The sequence below is a fragment of the Zalophus californianus genome, chromosome 9 (genome assembly GCF_009762305.2).
Source record: "Zalophus californianus isolate mZalCal1 chromosome 9, mZalCal1.pri.v2, whole genome shotgun sequence".
NCBI classification, from domain to species: domain Eukaryota; kingdom Metazoa; phylum Chordata; class Mammalia; order Carnivora; family Otariidae; genus Zalophus; species Zalophus californianus.
Genome location: NC_045603.1, coordinates 7,630,420 through 7,646,365, shown reverse-complemented (window position 1 = coordinate 7,646,365; position 15,946 = coordinate 7,630,420). Strand labels below are relative to the sequence as shown.

The following is a 15,946-nucleotide window of genomic DNA, read 5'->3' as shown; positions in this document are numbered from 1 at the left end:
TTTTTTTTCTTTCTCAACTATGAATGGCGGCATCTCCATGACAAGGCATGTAATGGATTCAGTAGCTGCACTGTATTCCATAGTAGGTTATACTGTACCTCAGTGGATTAATTCTCTACTGGTGGACATTAAAGTTCCTTCTAGTTTTTCACTCTTAAAAAAAATACATCCTGTACAAATACAATTGAGTGCTTGTACGAGGATTTTAGTAGATTAAATTCTTGGAAGTGAAGTTTCTGGGTCAAAAGGAAAGGGCGCTTTATCATGTTGAAGGCTTTAGGCTGCAAGTAACAATTCCTACCTCAAAATGGGAGTTTATTATAATTTCATGTGATAAATGAGGCAGAGCATTTCCAGGATCAGCTAACTTAGGGGTCAGACACATTCAACGGCTTTGGTCTGTCTTTGCCCCGCCATCCCCAGTGCGTGGGTCCCACTACAACCTGTCATACAGCTGCAGAAAAGGAATCACGGCTTCGGTCCTTTTTTAAGTGTGAAGAAAACCCTTCCCAGAAACCCCTTGGCAAACGTCCCCTCCTCTCTCATTGGCCAGCATGATGTCATGGACCCTTGCCTAATCCAATCACCGGCAAGTAAAAGGACCGTTATGATTGGCTGAGTCCAGTGCAGGTTCACCTGAATGACTGGGAAAGGAACAGTCTAGGGGCTGTGCTGGGGAGGATGAAGGGCAACTGGCTGCCTTGCTCTTTTTGGTGGATGTGGCCACACTGCTTCACGGCAATGCTGCCAGGCCATGCTCTCAGTGTACTTGTGGCATTGGCAAGTGCCCATTCCTCTGCTTGCATCAACCAGGCTGGCCAATCACAGTCTCAGAGGGGCGAAGGGGCGTCTTGTCGTTTACCTTGTGGTTCTTTTATCAGTGAGTTCGAGTGTCTCTTCTTCATGATGCATAGCTCCTGTGGATTTCCTGTTTATGTTCTTTGCCCCTCTTTTTAAGTAATCATAATGACCCTGCAATGGTCATGGTTGATATTAAGTGCTTATTCCATGCCTGGCATCTCATTGAATCTTCACAACAACCCCGTAAAGAAGGTATTAGTATCCTTGGGGCGCCTGGGTGGCTCAGTCGGTTAGGCATAGGACTCTTGATTTCGGCTGGGGTCATGATCTCAGGGTGGTGGGATCAAGCCTGGAGTTGGGACTTTGACTCTGACTCCCCGCTCTGCTTCTCCCTCTGCTCGTCCCCCATTCACGCGCTCAGGCCACTCTTGCTCTCTATCAAGTAAATCAATAAAATCTTTAAAAAAGAAGAAGGAGGTACCAGTGTCCCTGTTTTAGAGACGAGGGAAGTGAAACAGGAGAAATGAAGCAACTTGTATACAGTTACTAAGCAACAGGGCTTGGCTTTGAACTTGCTTGTGAACCTGGGTGTGTGGTCCCATACTGTGCTGCCATGCTGAGGGAATTGTTTCCTGCTGGTTCCTTAATTCATGGCTCTTTCTCGGAAGAACAATTTGAGATTTGAAGTTAAGTCTAGCTTCAAATTCCCAAATTCTAAGAACATGGACCTAAAGTAGGGAAGAGGGGCTGCCCCGCCTGGCGGTGGGATCCTGGGGGAGTCTTGGGCCTATTTTCTCCTTGGACTTTTTTCCTTCCCTCCTTTCTTTTTTTTTTTCCTTGAACGTTTTTCTTTAAAAAAAGAGAGATTTGTTTGACTTACATGCTTTTTGCTCTTCCACCAGGTGCAGTGACCAAGTATGCCCCACCCCTATCCTCACTCTCAAGGAACTCATCTCCCTCTTGAGCTGAGAACAAATGCTTCTTTAACCACTGTCTCAGTCTGTTGGGGGTGCTATAAGAAAGTACCATAGACTGAGTAGCTTAAACAACAGAAATTTATTTTCTCACAGGTCAGGAAGCTAGAAGGCTGGGATTAAGGTGCTGGCAGATTCCGTTTCTGACAGGAACTCTCTTCCTGGCTTGCAGATGGCTGCCTTCTCATTTTGGCCTCACCTGACCTTTCCCCGCTGTGTGGGCAGGGAGAGAAGGGAGAGCTCTCTGGTGTCTCTTCTAATAAAAACACTAATCCTATCAGACTATGGCCCCACCCTATGACCTCATTTAACCTTAATTACCTCCTTAGAGGCCCTATTTCCAAAGTCATAAAGGGGGTGAGGGCTTCAACATGATTTTGGGGGGACACAAACATTCAGTGTATAAATTCTGACCCTTGCCCCCCAAATTCATGTTCTTAGCAGATGCAAAATACATTCATTCCATCCCAACAGCCCCCAAAGTCTTAACTCGTTCGCATCCTCTAAAGTCTATAATAAAGTCCCAAGTCTCATCTAAATATCTAAATCAGGTCTGGGCGAGACTGGAGGCAGATCATCCAGAGTAAATTCCTCTCCACCTGTGAACCTGTGAAACCAGACAGGTTATGTGCTCCCAAAAAGCAATGGTGAGACAGGCAAAGAATAGGGTTCATTCAGAAAGAAGAGAGAAGTGACGGGCCCAAGCAAGTCTAAAACCTACTGGGGCAAATTCCATTTGATTTAGAGGCTTGAGAATCATCTTTGACTTGCTGTTCCTCCTTGCTGGCCCACCGGAGTACAGCACACCCCCCCACAGCTCTGCCAGTGGGTCACCCCCCCCCCCCCCCCGCAGCTCTGAAAAGGAATTGGTGGCCCCATCAAGGCAGCTCTGATGATCTGTGACTCAGGGTCAAACTTCCCTTTTCTTGAAGGATAAAGCATGTTTGCCTCCAAAGAGCTCTATGGTCCGGCCCCGTAGAATCTGAGAAGTCCAGCAGCTTTCCTGCATTCCGTCATCCAGTTTTCTCTGTCCCCTCTGGTTCTAACTGGTAGTGTTTCTGCTGCTATAATCCCATCTCTATTTCTGACTTCTGCTGAAAGCTGATTTGATATGTGGTTCATGCCCATACTCATCTCCTTATCAAATGGTTGTTCAGCCACATCCTTAGTGTTCTCTTCAGGACACATGTCCTCATTTTTTTGCGATAAGGATAGGCTGAGCATTTTCCAATTCTTCAATTTCTGATTCCTTTTGTTTAACAATTCTTTCTTCAGTTCATCTCTTTCCTCTCAAGTTTTACTATAAGCAGTAAGGAGGACCCGTGCCGCATGTTCCATACTATGCTTAGAAATCTCCTCTTCTTAGGGGCGCCCGAGTGGCTCAGTCGGTTAAGCATCCAACTCTTGGTTTCGGCTCAGGCCATGATCTCAGGGTCGTGGGATGGAGTCCTGCGTCGAGCCCTGTGACAGCCTCCATGTTCAGCGTGGAGTCTGCTTGAGATTCTCTCTGTCCCTCTCCCTCTGCCCCTCCCCCCACTCATGCTTGCTCTCTCTCTGTCTCAAATAAACAAATAAAAGCTCTTTAAAAAAAAAAAACTCCTCTGCTGAATAACCATTTTCATTGCTTGCAAATTCTACCTTTCACAAGAAAATTGAACACAATTAATTTTTTAAAGTTTATTTATTTATAATCTCTACACCCACTATGGGGCTCAAACTCATGACCCCGAGATCAAGAGTCATGCGTGTGGCGCCTGGGTGGCACAGTCGGTTGGGTGTCCGACTCTTGGTTTTGGCTCAGGTCATGATCTCAGGGTCAAGTGCTTGAGCCCTGCGTCAGGCTCTGTGCTCAATGCAGAGTCTGCTTGAGACTCTTTCCCTCTCCCTCTGCCCCTCCTGCTTCTCTCTAAAATGAATAAATCTTAAAAAAAAAAAAGTGCCACGTGCTCTATTGACTGAGCCCCCCAGGTGCCCCAGTAGAGCACAATTTAGCCAAGTTGTTTTTTTTTTTTTAAAGATTTTATTTATTTATTTGAGAGAGAGAGAGAATGAGAGATAGAAAGCATGAGAGGGAAGAGGGTCAGATGGAGAAGCAGACTCCCTGCTGAGCAGGGAGCCCGATGCGGGACTCGATCCTGGGACTCCAGGATCATGACCTGAGCCAAAGGCAGTCGCTTAACCAACTGAGCCACCCAGGCGCCCAGCCAAGTTGTTTGCCATTTTATGACAAGAATCACCTTTCCTCCAGTTTCCAATAACCTGTTCTTCATTTCCATCTGAGGCCTCACAGGAACTGCCTTTAACATCCTTATTTTTATTTATTAGATTTTATTTATTTATTTGACAGAGAGAGATAGGGAGAGCAGGAACACAAGCAGGGGGAGTGGGAGAGGGAGAAGCAGGCTTCCTGCTGAGCAGGGAGCCCGATGCGGGGCTCGATCCCAGGACCCTGGGATCATGACCTGAACCGAAGGCAGACGCTTAACGACTGAGCCACCCAGGTGCCCCTAACATCCTTATTTCTACCAGTCATCCCTTCATGGCAATCAAGGGTTTTTCTAGCTGCACCTCCAAGCTCCCTGAACCTCCACCCATCATGCAGTTCCAAAGTCACCTCCATATGTTTAGATATTTCTTGCAGCAGCATCCCACCTCTTGGTACCGAAATCTGTGCTAGTCTGCTCAGGCTGCGGGAACAAAATACAGGATCAGAGCCCTACCCTTATGACCTCATTTAACTTTATTTACTTCCTAGAGGCTCCATATCCAAATATAGTCCTATTGGGGGTAGGGCTTCAACGTATGCACTTGGGGGGGACACAGACATTCAGTTCATACCAACCACCTCTTAAAATGTTCTTCCCAGAGGAAGGAAATTGAGAAAGGAGGGAGGAGTGTGAGCATTAGGTGCTTGCTGGGGTTGGGGGCTCTTGCTCACTTGGCACATTGTTGTTGTTGTTTTAAAATTTTGTTTATTTATTTGACAGAGAGGGCCAGAGAGCACAAGCAGGGGGAGCAGCAGAAGGAGAGGGAGAAGCAGGCTTCCCGTGGAGCAGGGAGCCTGATGCGGGGCTCGATCCCAGGAGCCAAAGTCAGACACTTAACCGACTGAGCCACCCAGGCACCCCAGCCTGGCACATTATTAACGAGGCTGTCTGATGCCCATCTCCCCAGGCCCTTTGAACCCAGGCTCCAGGATCACTATGCGGCCTTGAACAACTTTCCTAGCCTCTTGGAGCACTATTTTCCTGCCTGACAGGGTTGTGGTGAAACTTAAATAAATTGCGTTTATTTAATGATGACTCGTTTTCATGTAGGACAAAGCCAGACACAGAGCTGCTTTTTTGTTCAAAACCTCCTGTGACTTCTCATCTTACTTAGGGGGAAGCCGCAGTCCTTGCCTCACGGACGAGAACTGATGTATGGTCTTCCCTGCTAATCTCCCTGAGCTTCCCCTCCTCCACTCTCCCCACTGCCCACTCTGCTCCGTCCACACTGGCCTCCTCGCTCTTCCGCAAATACACCAATCCGTCTCTACCTCAGGATCTTTGAATTCACTGCTCCTTCTGCCCGAACACTTTTCCCCCCACGGCTTGCTCCCTTCCATCATTTTGATCTCCGTTCAAATGTCAAGAAGGCCTTCCCTGAGCCCCTGTATAATTACAGCATCCTGTCACTCTATCGCCTTATTTCTTCCTTCACTGTGTGTGTCCTTCCTGTGTTCCGTTATGCATTTATTTGTCATATGTCTCCTCCAACCAGAACAGACACTCTGAAAGAGGACAGATTTTGTCACCTTTGTTAATTGGTAAACCCCCAGGGCCTAGAGCATTGAAGGCTCGACGCACAGGTGGATGGATGGATGGGTCCAGTGAAGCTCCTTTCTCTTCACGTTGTAGCAGTGCCCCTGCTCCCTGGTTCCCCGGCTGGACAGTGAGCCCTTTGAGGGCAGGGATCTTGTTTGTGTCATGGCCGAGTCCCCTGCACCCAGAGCAGGACTTGGCACAGTGGAAAAGCCACTCACATTTAATGACAGAATTGAGGGCATGGTTGTGCTTTGCCCACTTCCCCCAGCTCACCCAGGGCCACTGTCTGGCAGCCTCTCTGGTTTTCCTTTCCAGACGGTGTGCTTTATACTTTGCCTGCCCTTCCATCCAGGCATCTGGCACTTAGCAAGTGCTCTGTAGCTCATTTTCTGGGATGGGCACGGCCGGGCAAAACCAGATCTGGTACCAGACTGTGGCAGCTCTTGGGGTGGTCTGTGCCCCTCCTGTCGTTAGCAAGGATCACTGGAGCTACCAGCAGAAGGCCCTTCGATCAGAGGGAGGTAAGCCCAGTATCTGGTGCATGGTGGGTACCCAGGAAATGTGGGTTTCCTTCCCCTGCTGCCACCTGACCCTCTGGCTTTCTCCTACCTGTGGGCCAGGCCTGACCCCTGTTGGCAGTCTCGGAGTGGGTTGGGGCCTGGGCTTCCTTCCCCATCATAGCTGGGCAGATTGCAGGATGCCATAGGGAATTGGGGGGTTCAGGTCAGTCTCAGTGCGCATGTTTCTGGACAGTTGTCCTGTAAGAACTATCCCTTGTCTCCCAAGCTATCCAAGAAACCTGTCATTCCCTTTCACAGCCAGCTCAAGGAGCACCTCCTGCAGAACCTTCCCTGGCTTCCCCCAATGGACGCACCTCTCCTTCCTCTCAGGCCCCAGGCCCTTTGCACCCACTGCTAGCCTGCACCGCAGCTGGTGGCTCACCTGTCTTTTCCCTCCCACTGGACCAGGAGTTCCTGGAGGGCAGTGCTGGGCTGGGCCTGAGCCACCAATTCCTTTTGTATCTCCCCTGCCCCCATGCCTAGCACTGAGTAGGAAGGTCATGGATGTTGGTTGGACTGAATTATACCCTGGCTTTCTGGGGCTATCTCTGCCCTTGACACAGAGGAGACTAACTCAATACATTACGGGAGTCAGAAAAATCTTCTCAAAGGTGGGGAGGGATGGTGGTTTCTTCTGTATCCTGGGTCCCCGTAAGACCTGGGCCTCCAGCTTGGTGTTACTTTGTATTACTGAGAATTTTAGCAGTGGTTGTACTCTCACTGGGGAGGGGGTGTCTGAAGGCCTGAGGCATATGCATCTCTACTGGGCATCCCTAGTTTATTATGGCCGATCTTGCACACGGTGGTACTCTTCCTGTAAGCATCACTAGGACCCAGCCCCTTGGGGCAGCCCTACCAACCTCTACCAGCCTGGCAGCATTGCTTATGAGATGAAATATATTTGGCAGCCCTGGCCTAGGGCCTTTACACTCAAGAGAAGGACCCTAGCATGGTCAATAATAGACCCTAGAACAGGACATTGGAAGAAGCATAATATTTTTTTTTAAGATTTTATTTATTTATTTGAGAGAGCGAGAATGAGAGAGAGAGAGAGCACATGAAAGGGGGGAGGGTCAGAGGGAGAAGCAGACTCCCTGCTGAGCAGGGAGCCCGATGCGGGACTCGATCCCGGGACTCCAGGATCATGACCTGAGCCGAAGGCAGTCGCTTAACCAACTGAGCCACCCAGGCGCCCAAGAAGCATAATATTTTCACACAGAGGTCTTCCCCCCGAATCGCCCCACAGACACATCTGTGTTTTCGGGGCCCCACGAGTATTCACAAACACCAGGTGCAGGCTCAGGTGCCTAGGAAGGTTACCGAGCAGTTCCACCTCTACTGTGCCTTTGAGGAGGGAGAGCAACAGTATTTTTACTGACATAAAATCAGTAGTTCCAGGCCGGGCCCCCACGTGCTAGCTGAGCCTCACTTTCCTCGTCTCTCAAAATGTGGGTCCCAGAACAGCCCAGCCCCAGGGTCATTGGTCAGGATCAGATAAAATGGGGGAGATGACAGAGATTTCATAAACAATTGGATGCAGCCTGTCAGAAGGCCCTCTCTCCCTGACACCACTGAGCCAACTCCTATTCACCCTTCAAAGCCCAATTCAGATGTGGTCCTTTTTGTTTCCCAAATGTTTCCACTTTGTTGTACCTCATCCCAGCCTCTGTTTGCCACAGAAGTCTGGTTTGGAGTGGAGGTGCCGGGATGTTCTTTCCAGGTCTCTAAGTAGGTTAGAAGAGCTGTGTAGAGGGTGGGCACCCTGGCCTTCTCATCTGTATATAATGGGCATATAGTAGATACTGAATTGAATGCCCAGCATAGGAATTCTGATCCAAAAGTCACCAGTTGCTAAGTGTCTGCAGTATCCCAGGCCCTGAAATGAGTGCCTTCTCTGTACTAGTCCTGTCGGTAGGTGCTATCTGCAATCTCTGCCATACAAAGCAGGAAACTGCAAATCAGGGTGGGCAGAGTAGCCTGCTCTGGGATTTGAACCCTCTCCATAGTGCCCGCACACAGCGAGGCTGCTGCTTTGGGATTTGGGTGGTCAGAGAGGAGGATTCACGCTGGGCCGAGTGAGGAAGCTTCTACATAGCGCCTGGGGCAGGGAATATTTCTTTCCTTGGCTTTGGATTCAGACTTCGGAATTACCTCTTGGGATGGTTATGAGCACTGCTTGTTGCTCTTAAGTCTGCTCAGACTGCATGGGAACACTGCTCTCTGACCACCGTGGTTTTCTGAGAGAGCTACAGGCTGAGCTGGGCTTAAGGAAGGTAACAGGCCAACTGCCCCCACATGGCGTGAGCCAGTGCAGGGAGCCGTGATCAGCTGAAATTAAAGCAAGTCATCAAAAGGCTCTACATGGGGGAGGGCAGGGTCTGATTTGAGGGCTCGAGAGCCTACCCCCTCCCCGGATGGCCTCAGGGAGGTGGGGGGGCAGTGAGGAGGCTGGTCTGCTTGTCCCGGGCATAGGAAACACTCCCAAGTGATGGGGAGGGATGGGGGCTGGGTTCTGACCCGGGTCAGAGCGACAGGGCTTGGTGGTCGTGACCCTGTGGTGCTGGTTGTCTAGGCCTGTGGGGGTCTGGCCCCCCTCTCACCGGCCCCCTGCCCTTGCTGGGCCACACCGCATGGTGATAGGTGCACCCTTGTCTCTTCCACCAGGTGAGCTTCCCTTGCAGGGCCAGGACTGGGTCTCAGCCGTCGGTGGCTCCCCAGGCTCCCAGGAAATAGAATGAATTGAGCCTATGATGGTTCCCATCGAAGGGCGGGGGAGAGACTCTGTGGAGGGTCTAGGCTTCGAAGGAGGGTTGGAGCTTCCTTTAGAGAATGGCGGCACAGGTAGAAGGAACCACAAAGGCAAGAGCCAGGAGACAGGAAGGCCACCACAGCCCGTTCTGGCTGGAGGCCCAGAGGAGCGTGTGGGTGTGTCCCAGACAGGGAAGCCGAGGACAGAGAGACCAACCAAAAGGTGTGCCTGGCAAGGCCCAGGCAGCCCAGGGCCATCCCCGCCTGCCTCCTGTGGGAGAACAGGGTCCTGGTTGCGTCCACCCCAGGACACACTCACAGGTTTTTTGCAAGAGGGAGGAGCAGGGTTGGATGACGCATGTTCCCCGGGTGGTTGGACTGTCGCCCCGCACCAGGTGCTCTGCCTGTGTTGTCTCCTGAGTGCTCATGACAGCGATGAGGCAGGGGCCACCATCAGCCCCATTTTCCCCATCAGGAGACCGAGGCCCACCGTCACAGTTGCACACAAGCCTAAGTGGTAGCATTCCCAGCCAGGTCTGTCGGAGTCCTGAGCCCTGACCCACGGCCCCGGCGGGCAAGCAGATATTAGTGGGCACATGGCGATGGCGCAGGCCCTGCCCAGTGTGAGGATCTGGTGTGAAGAGCACTGTTCTGGGAGCCTGAAGACTCAGTGTGGCTTCACCCCTCCCTGGGAAGGACACACGGGAAGAACGAGATTTGGGGAACTGAGCTCCCCTGATCCCACGCTTGTTATCTCTAGAGCCTCACAGCCACCCTTCCAGGTGGGGCTTGTCACCTGACAAGCTGCACAGAGGAGGAAAGTGAGGCCCAGAGCAACGCAATGGCCACATGGCGTCTCACAACTCCGAGTGTGGCTGAGGACATGGTGTGTGGTCTGACAGGGCTGTTTGCCTGCTCACTGGTCAGGTGGTCTTGGGAAAGGAACTTCATACCTTGTGCCTCACTGTCCTCATCTGTAAAATGGGTTAGTGACCCCTACCCTTCTTACGAGACAGGATTGTGAGGATGTGGTTGATGCAGATGGAACTAAAGAACAAGGAAGCGGGACGCCTGGGTGGCTCAGTCGATGAAGCGTCTGCCTTTGGCTCAGGTCATGATCCCAGGGTCCTGGGATCGAGCCCCGAATCGGGCTCCCTGCTCTGTGGGGAGCCTGCTTCTCCCTCTTTTCCCTGCTCGTGCTCTCTCTCTCATTGTCTCTCTCTCAAATAAATAAAATCTTAAAAAAAAACCAAAAAGAACAAGGAAGTAAGGAAGTCTGGGAAGGTATTAATTTGACACACTTGCTCCCTCCCCAGAGTGGCTGTGTGGTTTTCACACCTTTTAACATCTTGGTGCCCCTGCTTGTGTCTGCACTCTAGCCCTCGCTAATGGAGCTCCCCCTTCCCAGCACAGCCCGCAGTCCTCTCTCTGGGACCATTTGGTGGGGGAGAAAGTGATCGTGGAAGGGGCCCATGAGTAGCCTGGACAGAAAGTGCTGGCTTGAGATCAGGCAGCTTCCAGCCCCCTTCCCACTAGGAGGTGGGAGCCCCAGGCTCAGGTTCTGACCCAGGGGAAGGCCCATATCCCTCCTGGGCTGCCACTGGGTGGGACAAGCTGACCTCCAATGGGCCTTCTCGTCCATACATGGTGCCGTGGAAGCCGGGTGCGCTGTCTAGATCTGGCCAGGAGCTCCCAGCCCCCGGGGGTCTTGCCCTAAAGGAACCTGAACCCTAGCTGCTCCTCCTGAGCCTCCCTTCTCCTTAAGCAGTTTTCATTCCCTGCCTCTCAAGCAGGTTCCCAGCATATGTTCGGTACCATTCACTTGCTCTGCATCAGCAGGCCAGTCCTCAGCCTTGCTGAGCCTCTGTCTTCCTCATCCACAACATGGGAAATTCCCTCCATCTTGCCAAATTGGGGCACACACTATGCTACCTGGTCTGTTATGGGCCATGCGGGCTCCCGGGTGTGTAGGGGCTGCGCGGAGGGGCTGTTGGTGGTAAACGAGGGTGGCCTGGGTTCAAATCCTTGCTCAGGTGCCTGCCTGCCAGCTCACGACTGGGACTCCCTGAGCTTATTTCCACCTCGGTAAAATGGAGACAAAATGACACCTGCCTCAAGGCATTGTTGAAAGATTCAAAGAGATTCTTACACAAAGTGCCCGGCCCAGTGTGTGGTGCTACATTGTAGCTGCAATCATTGGCATCATTTTGCATTCTCTGTATCTCTTCTCCTTGGGCTGAGTTTGCTGGTGAAACAAGGTTTTCTCCTTGAACTTGCGGTTTCTGGTGCAGAATTGCCCCCCGAGCCATGTGTGAGAAAAGGCAGGCGGCCTCCAGGCATCCCCCTGCCCATCAAAGGCCCTGCACAAAACTGGAGTCCAGTGGGGCGTGGGTGTGGAGGGCAGGAGCTGCATGGCTGGGTTCAGAAGGTCTTTGTGGGCTGTGAGATGGGCCACTGCCCTCAGTGGCACCTGTGAAATGGGATGAGTGTGAGAATGAGAGCACACAGTGGGGTGGGGACTGTGACCAGCCACTGGCCCCTGCTGACTAACTGATAGACTGCTCTCTCCCCCAGAGACTGATGGAGAGGCAGAGACGGAAGGCGGACATCGAGAAGGGGCTGCAGTTCATTCAGTGAGTGTGGGGCAGGCTGGGCAGGGTGGGTCCTCTGAGGGCAATGCCCGAGGCCCGCCCAGGCCTCCCCAGCTCCCCTTTTCTTCTCGCGAAGCCTTTGCTGCTCAGGCTTCCGTGTGTGCTGGGGAGTAAGGAGGTGGGACATGCTAGGAAGGGGCTGGGGGAGGGGGTGTAAATCTGTGAACTGCCCCCCTCCCCCATGCACAGGCATTCCCTGACCCTGGTTACCCTTCAGTCCTGCTCCGTATACCATTTTACCCTCGCCCTCCACATACACTGGCACACTTACAGTTAATTCTCCTGCTGGTCTTTGTACGTCTTATAACCAATCAATCAATAAATCAGTTTCTAGTTATTAAGCACATCTCTCAGGCCCTGTGTTGGGCCCTTCACATCCATCATCTTCTTAGTCCTCACAACGGCCTTGTGAAGTAGGTGGCCTTATTTCCATTTTGCTAAGGCTCAGAGAGGTTAAGAAACTTGTTTATGGTCACACAGCTATAACGGGATAGGATTCTAACCCAGGTCTGGCTGACCCCAAACCCACATTTCTTTCCATTATTTGCCCTTCAGTACCCACATGCCATATTTGGGTTTTGTTTTGTTTTTTCTTTACACACAAAGTATTTTTACTATTTTCTTTTATTTTTCTTATATAGATCCCCAGAGGCACATTTATCATGACACTACTGAAGTGCTGGGTGCAGGACCCCTCACTTGCTCGGGTCCTTTCCGAAGCCATGGAAGGCTCCCTGAGCAGTTCTTTGTTTCTAATTTTGTGGGGTTTTTTTCTTAAATGGGAATCCCCACAAAACTAGGATTTACAGCTACATACCCTCATATAAACTCTCCAGTTTTGTTTCCCACAGAGACGTGTAAAACACGACCTGCCTCTTCCCCACAGACTGGGCCCCTTGTCACGCACGCGGTGTCCACATGGCTCTGATGGAGCGCATGTCGACATTCACACACTGTCCTTCCTTAGCTTGCTCAGGCCGCCGTGAAAACTGTGGTCCACTTTTCACTCCTCTCTGGGCCGGTCTCCTCCCATCTGGGGGAGAGCTTTGGTTTGGCGGCACTTCTCAAAATTTATTCAGAGGCCAGTCTGATGAACAAAGTGAGCCTTGCAAATACTGTCTTTCATAAGAATTATGTCTTTAACTTAAGTCACTGATTTCTTAAGTGACTGCGAAATGAATTCAGCCCCTTCCCTCACAGAGTCATTGCGCTTGGGGTAAAGGTAGCTCGGTGTTCTTCCCCTTTCCAGAGGGGAGTTCCAAGAAGGTTTAGCAATAGGACAGCCTCCTAGGAACCCATATGGTAGTCTCCTAAGGGATTGCTTTACAAGATAACACAGTAGGACCTGCTACTTTTAAAATTAACTGTGTTTTCTTATATAGCCTTTGTGCACTAAGCATTTGTTAGGCACCTCTGGGCACAGAGCACTGTAGGACCATAAAGTGGTTTGCACAGGTGTGGTGGCGCTGGCTTGTGTGGAGCCTTGTACACCGGGATGAGGTGACGTTTCGGTCAGGGTGTGACCTACTGGACAGGGAGCTGGTGCTGGAGGTGGGAGGTCAGGAGGGAGGGTAGTGATGGGGCCTGGCTGGGGAGTACAGGGAACAGTGATGGGCCCTGGTCCCTGACGGCGGAGAGGCAAGTGAGAGAGCAGGATGTGAGCCCTGCTGTCACAATCAGGGACACCCCCTCCCCCACACACAGGGGACCTCGGCATCTCCTCTCACTGCTTCTCACTCACTGGCTCAGGCTGATCTTTCTTGCCCAGATGTTGGCGGCAGCTCCAGGCAACAGAAAGAGCCCCAGCCCTGCACTCTGGCCCTGGTGCTGCCACCGACCTGCTGGGTGACTTTGAACAAGTCACTGCCCCCTCCGAGTGTCTGTTTTCCCCTTTGTGATGTGAAGGACCAGGAGACTGCCCCTCTAGCTCAGCTAGTTAGCCTGACCGATGTGCCTCCGTTCTCCTTGGCTGGCGTTTCCTTCTGTACTGAGCTGGCATTTTGTTGGCCCCCACAGAGGAGAGGGTGCCCACAGCCCCATCTGCTTTGTTGAGGCTGGCACGAAGGGTCAGGCTCTGAGCGTACCTGGCATTGGCTGGGGTCCTGCGTGTTTTGCAGGAAGGGATGGGAGAAGGGGGACCTGAGGTGGACTCTCGGTGCTGCCTGGGGCGCCTGCATTTGCAGGTTTGGTGTGTTGAGGTGTGGTCATTCCCAAAGAACTGGTTTCTTGGGAAGAGGACCGCCAGCTGGAGCTGCAGCTGGCCTGTGCTTTCTCAGCATCTGCACCTGGGAAAGCCTGGCCGTCGCCCTGGGGCAAACACAAGGCCTTGCTCCAACCCTTCCATCAGAAGTGGAAGACCAACATCGTGTTGGTTTAGGGAGAAAAAACCTGCTGTCCCCTTAAACATGGTGTCAGTTTAGGGAGAAAAAAACTGTCCCCTTATTCCAATCTGCAAAGTGACATCTGAGGTCCAAGCTAGAGAAGTCCATTCCTGGCATGATCTGTGGCCTTTGGCTTGGGCTCCTGGGGCCTCCATGGGGCTCACTCAGACTTCGTACCCCTCTCCTTTTCCTGCTAGGTCGACACTACCCCTAAAGCAAGAAGAATATGAGGTGAGTGTCAGCTGCTGGGCTGGGGGAAGGTGAAGGCGAAGGGCAGAGGTTTCCGGGGGGTGGGGTGTAGAGGCCAGGTGCCAGGCCTTGGGCTGCATGAAGACCCCTGAGCCCCCTCTGTACCCTGCCCCCTGGCAGGCCTTTCTGCTCAAGCTGGTGCAGAACCTGTTTGCTGAGGGCAATGACCTGTTCCGGGAGAAGGACTATAAGCAGGCGCTGGTGCAGTACATGGAGGGGCTGAACGTGGCCGACTACGCCGCCTCTGACCAGGTGGCCCTACCCCAGGAGCTGCTGTGCAAACTGCACGTCAACCGGGCCGCCTGCTACTTCACCATGGTGAGCCCGACGCCCTCCCTTCCTCTCCCTCTACGCCCTGGGCCCTGACCACCACTTCCCCCAGATGCCCAGCTGGTACCCCAGTGAGCCTTTGCAGGGCCGGCCCCTCACGTCCTCCTGTGTGAGTCTCACCATCTACTCCCGTGGCTCTCAACCCCAGCCGCACCACGGACTCACCTGGCGAGCCTTTAAAGTACTAATACGCGATACAAACATTGGTTTGTAATGATACTAAGCCCCACCCCGGAGGAATTAATTTAGACTCTCAGGGCGGCCTGGGCACTGGCAGGAGTCTGTGGGCAGTCAGGGCTGAGATCCGTGACCCTCATCATGTGCTGCCTCTTTCTGCAAAGCCCTGGCCTCTCCCTCCTGGGCTCCCTCCCTCCTGTCTCCCCCACCCCCTGAAAGCGGCTCTGGCCTCCACCTCTTTCCTGTCCTGCTTGCTCAGTGACTCAGTCACTCACCAGATCCTTTGGGAGGCTCTGCTGGGAGCTCTGCAGAGGACCCACTAACACCTTTGCAATCCGGAGTGGACTGTTCTGGAGAAGCACGTCTACCAGATGCCTAAGAGTATGAACGCCAGAGCTGTTTCCTGGAGCTCTGAGCCCCCCTCCCTGACCCCGGTCCTCCAGCATCCTCCATCTCTGCAGGGAAAGAGGCGGGAGGTGCAGGGAGGGAGGCAGCAGGTGCCGAGCGCTGAGCTACCCGCTCCTCTCCGCAGGGCCTGTATGAGAAGGCGCTGGAGGACAGCGAGAAAGCGCTGGGCCTGGATGGCGAGAACATCCGGGCACTGTTCCGCAAGGCCCGTGCCCTCAGCGAGCTGGGGCGTCACAAGGAGGCATACGAGTGCAGCAGCCGGTGCTCCCTTGCCCGGCCCCACGTGAGTGCCCTGCGTGCCGGCGCTTCTGAGCCAGCTTCCTCCCCTGGGGCTTGGACTCGCACATACTGATACGGACCCTGAGCTCTAGTTGTGTTTCAAGCACTGCTGAAAATGCACTGTATGTATTAACTCACTTAATCCTTGCATCTACCCGTTGAGGTAGATACTGTTATTATCCCGTTTTATTTTATTTTATTTTATTTTTTTAAAATGTTTTATTTATTTATTCATGAGAGTCAGAGAGAGAGAGAGAGGCAGAGGCAGAGGGAGAAGCAGGCTCCTCGCCCAGTAGGCAGCCCGATGCGGGACTTGATCCCAGGATCCCGGGATCATGACCTGAGCCAAAGGCAGACGCCCAACCATCTGAGCCACCCAGGCGCCCCAATACTGTTATTATCCCATTTTAAAGATGAGGAGAGAGGCACAGAGAAAGAGGAACTTAGCCAAGATCGCAGCTGGGGGTGGCAGAGTCACCCTTGAACCCAGACAGTCTGATTCTAGAGTTGGCATCCTAACCTCTGTACTGTGACGGTACAGGGTTGCAGCGGGGACTAAAAGGGGTGCCACATGTGCCGGGA

General features: G+C 52.5%; 1 protein-coding gene across 3 annotated transcripts in view; it reads left to right on the top strand.

Annotated features, from left to right (window-relative positions):
* Window positions 1-15,946, top strand: part of ZC3H7B (zinc finger CCCH-type containing 7B) — a 56,726-nt gene that overhangs the window by 11,770 nt on the left and 29,010 nt on the right. For all 3 annotated transcript variants that reach the window (XM_027593111.2, XM_027593109.2, XM_027593110.2), the window contains exons 2-5: window positions 11,464-11,522; window positions 14,119-14,152; window positions 14,291-14,488; window positions 15,210-15,368. In XM_027593111.2, the coding sequence (XP_027448912.1) occupies window positions 11,470-11,522; window positions 14,119-14,152; window positions 14,291-14,488; window positions 15,210-15,368 (444 nt within the window). In that variant the 5' untranslated portion in view covers window positions 11,464-11,469. The remainder of the gene's footprint in view (window positions 1-11,463; window positions 11,523-14,118; window positions 14,153-14,290; window positions 14,489-15,209; window positions 15,369-15,946) is intronic.